General features: G+C 50.7%; 1 protein-coding gene across 2 annotated transcripts in view; it reads right to left on the bottom strand.

Annotated features, from left to right (window-relative positions):
• Positions 1 to 1,159: 1,159 nt before the first annotated feature.
• The window catches only part of ESRRB (estrogen related receptor beta), a 191,979-nt gene continuing 179,916 nt past the window's right edge, over positions 1,160 to 13,222 (bottom strand). For both annotated transcript variants that reach the window (XM_034937890.3, XM_055097309.2), the window contains exons 6-7: positions 11,785 to 12,054; positions 1,160 to 4,773 (exon numbers count right to left, since the gene is read on the bottom strand). In XM_034937890.3, coding sequence (XP_034793781.1) covers positions 4,529 to 4,773; positions 11,785 to 12,054 — 515 coding nt within the window. In that variant the 3' untranslated portion in view covers positions 1,160 to 4,528. The remainder of the gene's footprint in view (positions 4,774 to 11,784; positions 12,055 to 13,222) is intronic.

The following is a 13,222-nucleotide window of genomic DNA, read 5'->3' as shown; positions in this document are numbered from 1 at the left end:
TTATGGTTGACTTTCTTTCCTAATTACTTTTTTCTTAAGATAGCAACATAAATACCAGCCGTGTGTGCATTCTTTTAAGGTGAATTACCTAAAAAGAATCTACAAATTGAGTACTTTCATTCCCACAAGTACATAATGCATATCATGCATGAAGGTGTTAAATGCAAAGATAACCATGTGGTTCTTATCTTCCAAGAGCTGCAGGAGACTCACAAACCTCTCACTGAAAGTTGACCAGACCCTGAGCTGTTCACGTATGTGGGTTCTGTGGGCATGATGGTTGGCTGTCTTCTAGACTTCTAGACTTCCAACCTACTCCTTTCCCACAGCGTGGCAGCTAGGCCATTGAGTGGAACTGATTCTACCCCAAGCTGGTCATGGGGATTCATTAAGGGATAGATACAAAACCCAGTGGAGTTCAGAAAGAAGTTCAGACATTTTCCATGGTTGCAGAAAGAGATTTTCTCTCTCCCCCAGGGTGTGAAACAAAAAACTGGCAGCCTTCTTGCTACCAGGAAAGAGGCCAGCATAAGGATGAAACAAACACACAGAAGAACTGGGGGAATCGGAAAAGTTGAACCATAACCCTATTTACTTTGTGAATCTCTGGATCAAACCCTGCCTGATGCCTACCCCACTTCTGGACTCACATATAAATCCAGTAAGCCGGTATAAGCTAAGGTAACTTTTACTTGAAACAAAAGGCATCTTGAAATGTCTTCTTTGATCTCTTTCAGGCCCTCCCCTCTGCTTCTCACTGGTCCTGAGTGTGTCCTGGAATAACATGTGGGCTGTGCTATCGGTGTTGTGTGTGTCACAGATGCAATTCAAAATCCTAAGGCAATGAATTGGTTTTCATTCACATATATCTGATATCTCATTTCTCTGGCATTAATGAAAGTAATCGATTACCTTACCATTAATATTAAAAGCATAAAAGCAACAGGGAGCTTCTCAGACCTGCAGCATACTTCTCCAGTTGCATTCCTGAGCTTTGCTGATGAACATGTTTTAAAATGACACCATGGGACTTCCCAGGGAACACTAAGGCTGGGTTGCCTCTCCCAACGGCCTCTCCTAGCCTCAGCCTGAAACCCAAGGGCAGTGCTGTCCGGGGGACAGTCAGCCCAGAAAGACAATGTGTGAAGAAACTCAATAGTTCCTTTCCTTATTTATTAGATTCCAGATACATGGGACCAGGATGGAAGCATCCTAGGGCATTTGATTTACATGGGGGTTTCTGGGAGAACATATACAGAGGCAGAAAGACGTACAAGTAGGTGATGCTGCAATGGGGAACTGCCATTTTAAAAAATATATACATCTTAAGAAGCCATTCCAGCCATATTATCATTATTAGAAAATAAAACAATCTTTCCACATAGTGCTTTTCTTTGGTGCTGTTCCGTGAGCATGGACTCTGGACCCTTCAGTCTTCTTGTCACAAGCTGGTCACCCTCCCCTGCCACTTCCATCTGCACAGAGGGAGGGCAGAGTCTATGGGGAAAGGAGGCCCTCCCCACCAACACAGGTGGGTGCAGGTTCCAGCTCCTCTAAGGCGCTGCCATGGCCTCCCAACTCTGCTGGAGTCTTGAGAGCCTCTTACTTGGTTCTTAAAGTGTGGCCCGAGGAAGTTCCCTATATGCAAAGATTGGTTTTCACACATGACGAGTTCACAAAGTGACAAAGCCAGTCTGGAAACTTTAGAACGTATGAGGACAAGGGGACCAAACAAAACCCAGCCATACCACCTTCTCCATGGTTGGATTTTTATGTTTTATTTCTTGGTTCATTTCAAATGACCTGTATCATGAGAGTACAGCTGAGATAGGCTGTTTCCTCTTTACAGATTTTCCAGAAATGGCAGGTTTAGGGTAAACTTGAGATCTGTTCCACTGGGGGAAGGTTCCCCTAAACTCTCCTCACTTCACCACCTTCCACTAAGTCAGTCCTCTCCCTTCCCCGGAGAGGGTCCTCATCTGGCCAGGATTCCAGCTAAGAAGTTGGCCCCTGAACTTCTTTTCTGAGTGTCCAATGGACCCCTTCAGTACCAGGAACTTTCCCATTGGATGGAGTTCCATTGTTACTGACACATTTCCTGTTGTGATCTGAGTTTTAAGTATAAAAGCAGCTTCCACCTCATGGACACCAACCATCAGGACTTCCGCCCCACTCTGCTAGAGGGGCTCTGAAGTGAGGTCACTCGCAGCAACACTAGATCCAGTGAGGTGCAGCTGCCTGGTGTGCAGAACACCCACTTGCTCCAAGCCAGATGTTACATGGTGAGCCAGAAATGCTTTCCCTAGAAAAGACGGACAGCAGATGCCAGCTGGGCATGATGCCCTGCCACCTGGGTCCTCCAGCTTGAGCAGGAAGTGACAGAGCAGGGTGCTACCTCGGCCCCGCTGCAAGGACACAGCACAGTGAGAGACTGAGGGAGTCCCAAAGCGCACACCCCAAGGTCTCTACTGTGAAGGTTTCCCCGGAGCAGAACCTCAGGGCAGAGCCTCTAAACACTGTGCTAGACTTGGTTTGTAGCTGGTGTTCCTTGATGCCAAGAAGGGGCCTTTGCCCCAAATGTGTGCCTACACCCAAATGAGGGAAGATGGGCTGCATGGAGGGCTAGGGCCGCAGCATCCTGGGTAACGGCTCCAGTGCCTACTCATCAAGTGACTCAGACCCGATTCCCCACAGGCAAGGGGAGCCGGAGGGACATATCACTGGTCTGGGAGGGCTCTTGGAATCCTTAACATTTTCTGTGTGGGACACCATCAGAGAGCTGCTCTGCAGTTTGTGGATTTCAGCCAGCCCTCCCTCCTGTCTGGGATGACCTCAGCCCAGAAGCCCAGGCCGGGAGGTTCCTGGGGTAGAGCTAGGGATGTGGGACCAGGGCTTCTATGGAAAGGCTGCAGAAAGTTACCTGGCCTCCTGGTGTCCTAGTGCTGGGTGAGATCTGCCTGCCTCTCTCATTGAGGGGGGTAGGACTAGAAGGGCGTGGATTGGGGATCCCCGGGGGGTTGCTCTGATCCCTGCTTGTGAAGGCAGCTGATTGGAAGGGGCATTTTCCATCATGGCTTGACACTCTTTCATCCTTGGGAGATCCTCTAAGCTGCTCTTGGCCAACCTGTGAGCACAAATGGGTGTTTGTGCTGCCCCTTGAGTTAGTGAAAACTTTCACGGCCATCCACAGAAATGGATGTGACCCACTGTCCCCGTGTGCCTGGGGTAGAGGAGTTTCCTGGGATAAAGAAACGTCCTGGACAAACCAAGACGGTTGGTTACCTGGCACAGCCAGGGGGATTGCAGGGGTCCTGCCAGAGAGCTGGCGTGCTCGCGGTGCCCAGGGGAGCTACACCAAACCTCTGGTCGCCCAAGTGTGGTAGGAGGGCACCCCTCCTGTGGCACTGGTACGCTAGCCCTGCGGCATGATGCTGAGTGCAGGGAAGGGAAGCCAGGAAGGATGAGGCAGGCCACCCCGCTGAGCTCCCTCCCTTTGGGGCTCCCCTGCCTACTTATCTCAGCTGCTCGGCCTTTCTGTGCTTGGCAAAGATGAGTCTGGGCCTCCGTCCATCCTGTCCTGATCCTCCCCCCGGGGTGCTCTTGGATGGAGCCAGGCTCCTGAGCTTCTCACAGGCTCACCTGGCCTGGACCTGCCCTTCAGGGAGAGGGGGAAGGCAGGAAGAGGGAGAGGGTTCTGGGGAGGATGGTGTGGTCCCCGCTCTTCTCTGTGCCAGCGTGTTCCTGTCTACAGCCCCTGGAGTCGCTGTGGCTGGCTGAACCCACTGGGTGAGTGAGCTCTGAGGTAGGGTCAGGAAGTAGCGGGGGACTCCCCGGGGGAGGAGAAGAGGAGGAGGACAGGTGGACACCGGCGCGGTGGGTGACAGGCAGGGGGGTAGGCCCCGAGGGGTGGGGTGCCCAGGAAGCACTTGAGCTCTAGCCGCTGCTCTCCTGTGGGTCCCCCCTGGCTGAAAGCTGAGTGGAAACTGTGGAAGGTATGGGGCCTCTTGACGGGCCCCAGAGGATCTCAGAGCAGGTAGGGCCTCTGGAAGAAAGATACTGTAGTCCCTTGCGTACCTGCCCTCTGCGGAAGGAAAACCTCCAGGTGGTATCCAGCCTGAGCGGTGCCCACCCAGGCCACAGATGGGGGAGGGGGCAAGGGAGTTAGGAAATGCACATGCTGCCTCTTGGTGGCTCGGTGGAGGGGAGAGGGCACTTGCTCCAGTGGTCTCCACTCCTGAAGGGAGTCAGCCCTGGCCCAGGCCTCCGCACCGTCCATGGAGAAGGAAAGACATACCAAAGAAAAAGCCAGTTACAGTCGAGCCCCACACCCCTGCCCCCCCATCCCCGTCCCCCGCCCCACTGCACCCGGGAGTCTGCACACAGCCAGGAGGTGAGAAACCCCCGCCTCTGGGACAGCTCAGAGCCATGATACAGGGGTTGAAGGTGGAGGCTGGTGGCTGTGGAGGTCTCCACCTCGGTCTGTCCGTTTGTCCGTCTGTAGGTGGGCATTGGTCCGTGTGCGGGGCCATCACACCTTGGCCTCCAGCATCTCCAGGAAGAGTTTGTGCATGGGCACTTTGCCCTGCAGTTTGACGCTATAGAAGTGCTGCACGGCCTTGGCGGCCGTCTGCCGCAGCAGTGGCAGTGTCAGCAGCAGCTTGCCCGTCCTCCGGGGCTCCTCATGGCGCTGGCTCAGCTCGTAGTCCTGCAGTGCCTCGTGCAGCAGGTCCTGCAGCTTCTGGACAGCCTCCAGATCCTCGATGTACATGGAATCTGCAGGCACAAGGACGAGCATTAGCAGGCTTGGCCAGGGAGTGCTGCCTGGCGTGGGGGCCATCTTGGGGTCCAGGAGGCAGCATGCAGGCAGGCAGGGGTATCTTCAGAACCCTCACTTCACAGAGAGCCAATCTGAGGCCCAGAGAGGTCACAGAAGCTAATGACAGAGCTGGGACTCAAACCCAGGGAGAGACTGGCGTCTACAGGGGACATTTCTCAAAAGGTCACCAGGGGGTGGCAGCAGAGACCCTGGAGCCAGACTGTTGGAATCCTGTGTCCCTTACTTGCAGGCTGTGTGATTTTGGGCAAGTTATTAACTTCTCTGAGCCTCATTTTCCTCACTTGTAAAATGGGATAATAGCCATGCCTACCTCAAGGGCTTAAAGGAGTTAAACAGGTCAAGGGTTTATAACAGAACTTGTCACAAGTCAGTGCCCTGGTAGCGGTATCACCCCTACCACCGCCCCTAGCCCCATCACTACTATCACCATGACAACCACTGCAGCTGCCGCTGCCAGGCACCAGCTCCCCAAGTCTTCAGTGCAATCGCTAACCTGACAAAATTCTGGTTATAGGACACAGAATATAGGCACAGATATAGGGGCTGAGCTCTGTGTCAGGGTGGCGGCATGAGGCACGGTGATGGAGGGAGCTATAGGGAGTTCTCTAAAATCTTGGGAAAGGTTTTGAACTTAGGCCATGACCTAGGGGTTCAAACAAAATTTACCTACATCCCAGCACGGCAGGGAGGCACCTGCTGACGGCCACGTTACAGCTGGGTCTGAGCCGGCTATAAAACACAGGAGTGAGGACTCACAGGGTGGTGGTGAGGGTGACTGAAGCAGCACATTACCCAGAGCTTGGTCAGCACCTGGTCAGTGTCAGGTAGTGTTATTCCTGTGGGGACTCAGGCTGGGGGTGAGTGTCCTTGCAGGGCTGGGTCTTCACTGGCCCCACATCCAAGCCTCCTCCACATTTTTCTGCTCCCTGCTACCAAGGCAGTGAGCACTCCTTCGTCATCAGGTGGGAGATGAAGCAAGGCCCCAATCCTACACTCTCGGCCACTTACAGAGTGTGTACCTAACATGGCTGGGCATTGCCATGTGGGCTCCTGACTCCTGCCAGCTCCCTCTCCCCGCCCTCTCCATCCTCCCCCGACTCTCCCCAAGGAGGACAAAATTGGCAGCTGCCTTCGACCAAAAATGAAATAAAATAACATTGCAAGATTAATTTCTTTGCAATCCATCAGCCGGTCTGTATCGATGGCATTGATAAACTGTTAATTACAAAATCAATGGCTATGAATTTTTCCTGCTGTCAGGGAGCTTTGGGGATGGCTGGGATGTGGGGTAAACGGCAGCCAGCAGGCTCCCAGGGGGCCGTGGTGTGGGGTCACAGTCTGCCTCTGATGTGCTTGGGCACTTCTGCCCAGCGTCAGCCCCCTGAGCCACTGGACCCACACCTGAGTCATCCCGTGCACTGAGCCTCAGCAGTGGCACCCATGGCGGCCCTGGGGGCTGCTGCTAGGACACCTCAATGGTCTCCTGGCACCCATCCCTCCTCCAGCCAACACATTTTCTCTATGATGCCTGGGTGATCTTTCTCCCTCAAGGCTGAGGCAGGTCACTCCCGCACAACCCTTCCTGCCTCCCTGTACTGACCCCATCACAATCCAATCCCTTCACAGCCCTTGAGCTTCTGGTCTGACCCCAGCCTGCTTTTCTAGCCTCTCCCTGAAACTGGCCTGTTCTTTCCCCATTTCCTGCCTGGAGCTGATGGCCCCACTACAGAAGTTTACACTCCCTCTTCCCATCCTACCGAACCATCTCTTGCTTTAAGACCCCACTCAGATTCTACCTCCCCAGCTGAAAACAATTTACTCTTCCCTCCTTGAGCCCTTTACATGATCCTCTCTCATGCCAGGAATCACTGGCTCTTTCTGCCACATCCAGGCTCATGTCTTATCTCCCTTGGAAGCAGGAGCTACATCCAACTGGCTCCTCTTCCCCAGGCCACCCACTATGCCCCGCAGAGCCCAACAGAAACACAATGAGCTAGGAGGGATCTGTGCCAAGCACGGTGGCCACAGCCTTATGTGCGTCACTGCACATTCTTCACAATGAACTGCTGTTCTCCCTATTTCACAGATGAGGAAACTGAGACTCACAAAGGTCAGGTTGCCAGACACTCAGCCAGCAGGTGGCAGAGGCAGGATTTGAACCCAGGTCTCACTGACCCTGAAGTACACGCTTTAAACCCGGCCTGCTCAAAGCATGGTACACAGACTGGTTCCTGCCTGCCCTCTGGAGGTTACTGGTCTGTGATAAGAAACTGAGAGTAAGCATTTAGAAACTTTATAGCACTTTGGAAGGATGATTTATATTTATATCTGTTATATATAAAAATTTAAAAATTTGGCTCATGTTTTGTACATCTGGTTTTTAATTTCATTTTTTTAATAATTTATTTTTGTTGTATTTTACAAAACGATCTGTCCGTAATGGATTGAACATTTTGAAACATTTAAAAACGGGTCCTTCATCACAGGTACTTTGGCAAGCACTCCTTTAAATCATTACTTTATTTTATTTATTTATTTATTTCTGAGAAAGGGTCTCACTCTGTTGCCTAGGCTGGAAAACCATTACTTAAAAAAAAAAAAAAAAAAGACTAGCCAGCCTGCTTTCTGAGTATCTGCTTGATAGCAAGAGGGCCTCATGCTCAACCCCTCCGTGCTGGGAAGGAAGCATTCCCCTCATCAAGGCCTGCGGCTCTCTGGAATAAGCAACGTGTGTTCCCTCTCGGGGGTCAGCCAAGGCCCTGAACATCACAAACTCCTCCTCCACCTCCAGCTTCTTATCCTGTGCACCAGCTGCAGGATGGCTCTCTACATGTTGCTGGGGCAAGAAGTCCGGAGACCTGAATCCTCATACCATGGGACAAAGTGCACTCAGGCAAAGTCTGATGCCAACAGAAGTTCTGTTGATGCCAACAGAAGTTCTGTTGATGCCAACAGAAGTTCTGTTGATGCCAACAGAAGTTCAGTATGGATTCATATTGACAAACCTCCATGGGTCCTCAGGTGGGGGTGTGTGTGTATGTCTATATACACATGGATGTGGCTGCATATGTGGGTATGTGCAAGCACATATGTGTGTTCACATGTGTGTGTATGTGTGGGTGTGTATGTATGTGCATGTGTTTGTATACATGTGCATGTGTGTATGTGTGCGGGTCCATGTGAGATCAAGGGAAGAGCAGCTGAAAGCTGGTGTGGTGTGGTCTGGTACTGAGGACCAAGTAAGAGTGGAGGAGACACTACCTCTTTACTCTCCTCTCCCAACACAGGCAAGATTGAGCTCTGTGTCTGGTGTAAGTTAGGAGAGCCCAGAATAGAGGGCTTGAGCTCCAAGGCCTGGCCAGCCTTCCTGCACCTGGCTTTGTGCACCTGGCTTCCTCTGCTTGAACTGCTTTTGCTCCTCCTCCACCCGACGGAACCTCGAAGCCCTCTGCAATGCCTGGTTCAAATGCTCCCCTCTGTGTAGGTGAAGCACAGGGCCTTGATGCTATTTTGTATATGTCATTGTAGAAACATGTCATTATGCATTTGTCAAAACCTATAGAACAATACAACACAGTCGGCCGGGTGCAGTGACTCACGCCTGCAGTCCCAGCACTGTGAGAGGCTGAGGTGGGTGGATCACCTGAGGTCGGGAGTTTGAGACCAGCCTGACCAACACGGAGAAACCATGTCTCTACTAAAAATATAAAAATTAGCCGGGCATGGTGGTGCATACTACTTGGGAGGCTGAGGCAGGAGAATCGCTTGAACCCAGGAGACAGAGGTTGCAGTGAGCCAAGAACATGCCATTGCACTCCAGCCTGGGCAACAAAAGCAAAAGCAAAAAAAAAAAAAAAAAAAAAAAGAAGAACAATACAACACAAAGAGTGAACCTTGATGGAAACTATGGACTTTACTTAATAATATGTCAATATTAGGTCACTATTTGTAACACATTACTGCATTAATGCAAGATATTAATAATAGAGGAAACTGCTAGGGAAGGAGGACATGGATGGAGTGGGTGTTTGGAACTTTATGTACTATCTGCTCAATTATTCTGAAAAATTGGCTGGGTGCGGTGGCTCATGCCTGTAGTTTCAGCACTTTGAGAGGCCAAGTCAGGTGGATCACCTAAGGTCAGGAGTTTGAGACCAGCCTGGCCAACATGGTGAAACCATGTCTCTACTAAAAATACAAAAATTAGCCGGGCGTGGTGGCAGTCGCCTGTAATCCCAGCTACTAAGGAGGCTGAGGCAAGAGAATCACTTGAACCCAGGAGGCGGAGGTTGCAGTGGGCCGAGATTGCACCACTGCACTCCAGCCTGGGCAACAAGAGCAAAATTCTGTCTCAAAAAAAAGTTATTCTGTAAATCTAAAACTATACTTTAAAAAAACAGCATTGGGATTCTCTAACAAAGAATGCACTACAATTTTGGAATTCAATGTGTAAATATTCTCTGTGGACGTATGTAAAATTTTTAATATTATTTTGCATTCATTTATTATTAATAAAAGATTTGAACTAAAAAAGTGGCATCCTTTTCTGTGTTAGATCAGGTTCCCTGGGAGCAGAGCCTGAGGCAAGGGTTTAGGTACAGACATTTACGGGGGGCATGTGTTCAGGAGAAAGGAAGTGGGGAGGCAGGAAGCACAGGGAAGGAGAAAGCAAGGCAAAGATGGGACCTCGGCTTCAGCCTGATCCCATGCAGGGCTCTGATCCGAACTTTTGTACCCATGTGGGTCCACCATTGCCTGGTGGTGCCAAGGAAAGGGCCACATAACCCTCTGGGCAAGGCAGAGGAGGGTAGGCCCTGCAAAGGGTTACCTCTGAACTGTTAGCAGCTGGGGGATGGATGCACTAACCCAGTAAAAGGGATCCAAGTGGGTCATCAACAGCACCCCCTGCATGCGCCATGAAGCCATGTGCTAGGGCAACCAACTGTCCCAGTTTGCCAGGGACTGACGAGTTTCCTGGGATATGGGACTTTCAGTAAAAGCAGGACAGTATTGAGCAAACCAGTTGGTTACCCTGTGTGTACTGTCTGCATCTGGGAGCCAGTTCTCCCTTTTCCATATGCTAATAGCACTTTGTATCCTCTATCATTAATAATAATGATAATAATTAATATTTATTGAACATTTCCTCTAGGCCAGGCACCAGGCTGAGTGCTTTATTGTCAGTCGATCTTTAATACTCACAAAAGCACTTGGGGCTGGGCGTGGTGGCTCACACCTGTAATCCCCTCACTTTGGGAGGCCAAGGCGGGTGGATCACTTGAGGCCAGGAGTTTGAGACCAGCCTGGGCAACATAGCGAAACCCCGTCTCTACTAAAAATACAAAAATTAGCTGGGTGTGGTGGTGCACGCATGTAGTCCCAGCTACTCGGAAGGCTGAGACACGAGAATCGCTTGAACCCGGGAGGCAGAGGTTACAGTGAGCCGAGATTGCATCGCTGCACGCCAGCCCGGGCCACAGAGCGAGACTCTGTCTCAAAAAAAAAAAAAAAAAAAAGTGCTTGGAAGAGGTGCTCAGAATATCCCCACTGAACACACAAGGACACTGAGTTACCCAAGGTCATACTGCTAGGAAGTGTCAGAGATAGAATTTGAACTTGGGTCTATCTGACCCAGACCTGGGCGGTTAACTCTGCCACACACTGCTCTGCAGCAGAGTCGTGTGTGATTCCTGGCATGTGTTCTCTTTAGGGAGGGTACTCTGTATTTATCCTTCTCCTGCAGCCCCCTGGCACCCAGCACCATTCCCTGAATAGTGTGGAAGCTCTCTAAGTGTGGATGTTGGTTACATTCAAGTTCACTTACTGGCATTACCCAACGCCTGCCTCTCTCCTCAGATAATTTAGCCAGAAGTTGGTGGATGCTAATGAAATGGAGTGAGTCCTCCTTTGTAACTCCAGCTTAAACCACTCAGTTGGGAAGGTTTTATCCTCCTGTGTTCAAGAAATTTGACTGAAAGATTCAAGGAGTGGGTATAGGTTCAGGTTGATTTTGGAATCAGAGGACCTTGGTTTGACTCTTAACTCTGACACATTTTAACTGTGTGACCCTGGGTGATTTTCTTTACTTTTCCAGGTCTCAGTTTCCACATCTGTAAAATGGGGTTGCAACAATAAGAATTTTACTCTTGGGTTGTTTGTAAGAATTCAGTAAACTCCTAGCTAATTTAATAAGTTGACGCTGAGCGTGGTGGCTCATACCTGTAGTGCCAACACTTTGGGAGGCTGAGGTGAGAGGATTGCTTGAGCCCAGGAGTTTGGGACCAACCTGGGCAACATAGTGAGACCCTATCTCAATAAAAAATAGAAATAAGAATTAGCTGGAATAATGGCACATGCCTGTAGTTCCTGCTACTCAGGAGGCTGAGGTGGGAGGATGGCTTGAGCCCAAAAGTTTGAGACTGCAGTGAGCTAGGATCAAGCTACAGCACTCCTACCTGGGCGACAGAACAAGATCCCGTCTATAATAAACAAATAAATAAATAATTGAGTGCTTTTTATGTGCCAAGCATGTTGCAAGCAATATAATTATGTATAAAGAAATCCTGTCAATAGCCTTGTAGAGTAGGGACTGTTTGGCTGCCCTCCTTTTACTGATGAAGAAACTGAGGCACAGAGTAAAGCAACTTGCCCAGTTGGTAGACGTGGGATTTGCTCCTTAGCAATGTGGCCTCAGAACCCATGTCCTTAGCCAGTGTGCCAGTCTGGATGTCTGAGGCTTAGGAAATGCTCAGCCAGTGTCAGCCTTCATCACCAGCTTTTTATCTGCAGGCCACCCCTTGGACAATCTTCAGTAATAAAAAGTTTCAGTGTTTTCCTTTCATCTCTATCCATGGCAGCCAGCCCTGCCCACAGGCCCCAGGGATGGGCTCATTAGGCCCATGCAGAGCCCTAGAAGCTCCCCTTCCAGGCCCCGCCGCCGCCCTTACCGGAGTTGGCGAGGGCCAGGGCCTTGAGCGTCACAAACTCCTCCTTCTCCACCTTGAGCTTCTTGTACCTGCGTACCAGCTGCAGGATGGCCCGGTAGAGCTCCAGCAGCCCCGCGAGGCGGGAGTGCTCCTCATCCATGATGTAGTCCTCAGCGTACACCAGCTTGTCGTCGTAGGGCAGCGAGCGGTACACGATGCCCAGGATGAGGATTTCCATCCAGGCACTCTGCAGCAGGCTCATCTGGTCCCCCAGGGAGAGGTTTGAGAAGCCTGCAGGAAGAGGGGGCACAGAGGGCAGCAGCAGGTCAGGAGGGCGGACCAGGGGCCTCCCTGGGGCTCGCTGGGGGCAGAGGTTGCAGGGCGTGGCTGGTTGCGGGGTGTCCCTGGCACCCCTGGATCCTGCCCCCAGGCTTTCCCTGTGTAGTGTAAGACTCACTGTCCTCCCCTTGGGGAATGCCTCAGACTTGGAATTCACGGAAAAGACTTACAAAACGAGAGCTCAGTCAATGTTGACAGTTGTTATCATTATGATTGTTAGCTCTATGGTATTTTCCAAACGTCTGTAGAGGCTTTTTGATTAATTCAATGCATTTGTAGTTAAAGGAGTGACTGAGTACATACTGGAACCAGGAGGCAGCAGTACGTGCTCTCGGCCACTCTGGGGAGTTTCCAGGGCCCACTCTCTGCTCAAACCAGGGGAGGCTTTGGTGTTTGAAAATGACACCTGATCCTTGATGCAGTCTCAGCTGTGCAGAGACCCACGGGCCTGACCAAGAATGAGGACGCAGCTGTTCAGAGCCACAGGGGAAGGCCCCAGTGACCACAGCCTGGGGCTGCTAAGAGATCAAGAGCCCCCGGGGTCAGGGGCACTTTCTCACAGGACAGCCTGTTCTCCCAGGGTCAGAGCCCCTCTTCCCGGGCCATCACTCTTTGCTTAACAATGACCCAGCAGGCCTGTTCTGGGAGCTTGGAATCATGCTAGTTCCCCCCTGCCTGCTATTGAGGAGGCTGATTCCACAGTGAAAATAAAGTTGGGCATGGAGAAGGCTCCAGAATTGTGACACTGTCTTGCCCAATGAGCTGTGGGGATTGCCTGGGTTGAACCCTGACTCCCACTTACTAGCTGTAGGCTGAACTTGTGAAAACCATGCAACTTCTCCAAACCTTAGCTTCCTCATCTAGGAAATAGTATAATAGTAGGGTCTACTTCAGAGAGTTGCTGTGAGGTCTAAATGAGACGATGATTCCAGAACATACAAAGTATTTACTGAGCTATTATTACTAATGATGAGATGAAAGTTCTCACTGCAGAACAATGATAATGTACTGGAATTGCATTATACATGCACTTAAATTAGGCAAAGTCAATTAACATCTTGATTTATAGGAGAGTAAGAGAGAGTAAGTAAATAAATAAGTCAGCTGATTTTCAAGCATC

The sequence above is a fragment of the Pan paniscus genome, chromosome 15 (genome assembly GCF_029289425.2).
Source record: "Pan paniscus chromosome 15, NHGRI_mPanPan1-v2.0_pri, whole genome shotgun sequence".
Lineage (NCBI taxonomy): Eukaryota > Metazoa > Chordata > Mammalia > Primates > Hominidae > Pan > Pan paniscus.
This window is presented reverse-complemented; position numbering and strand designations above follow the sequence as displayed.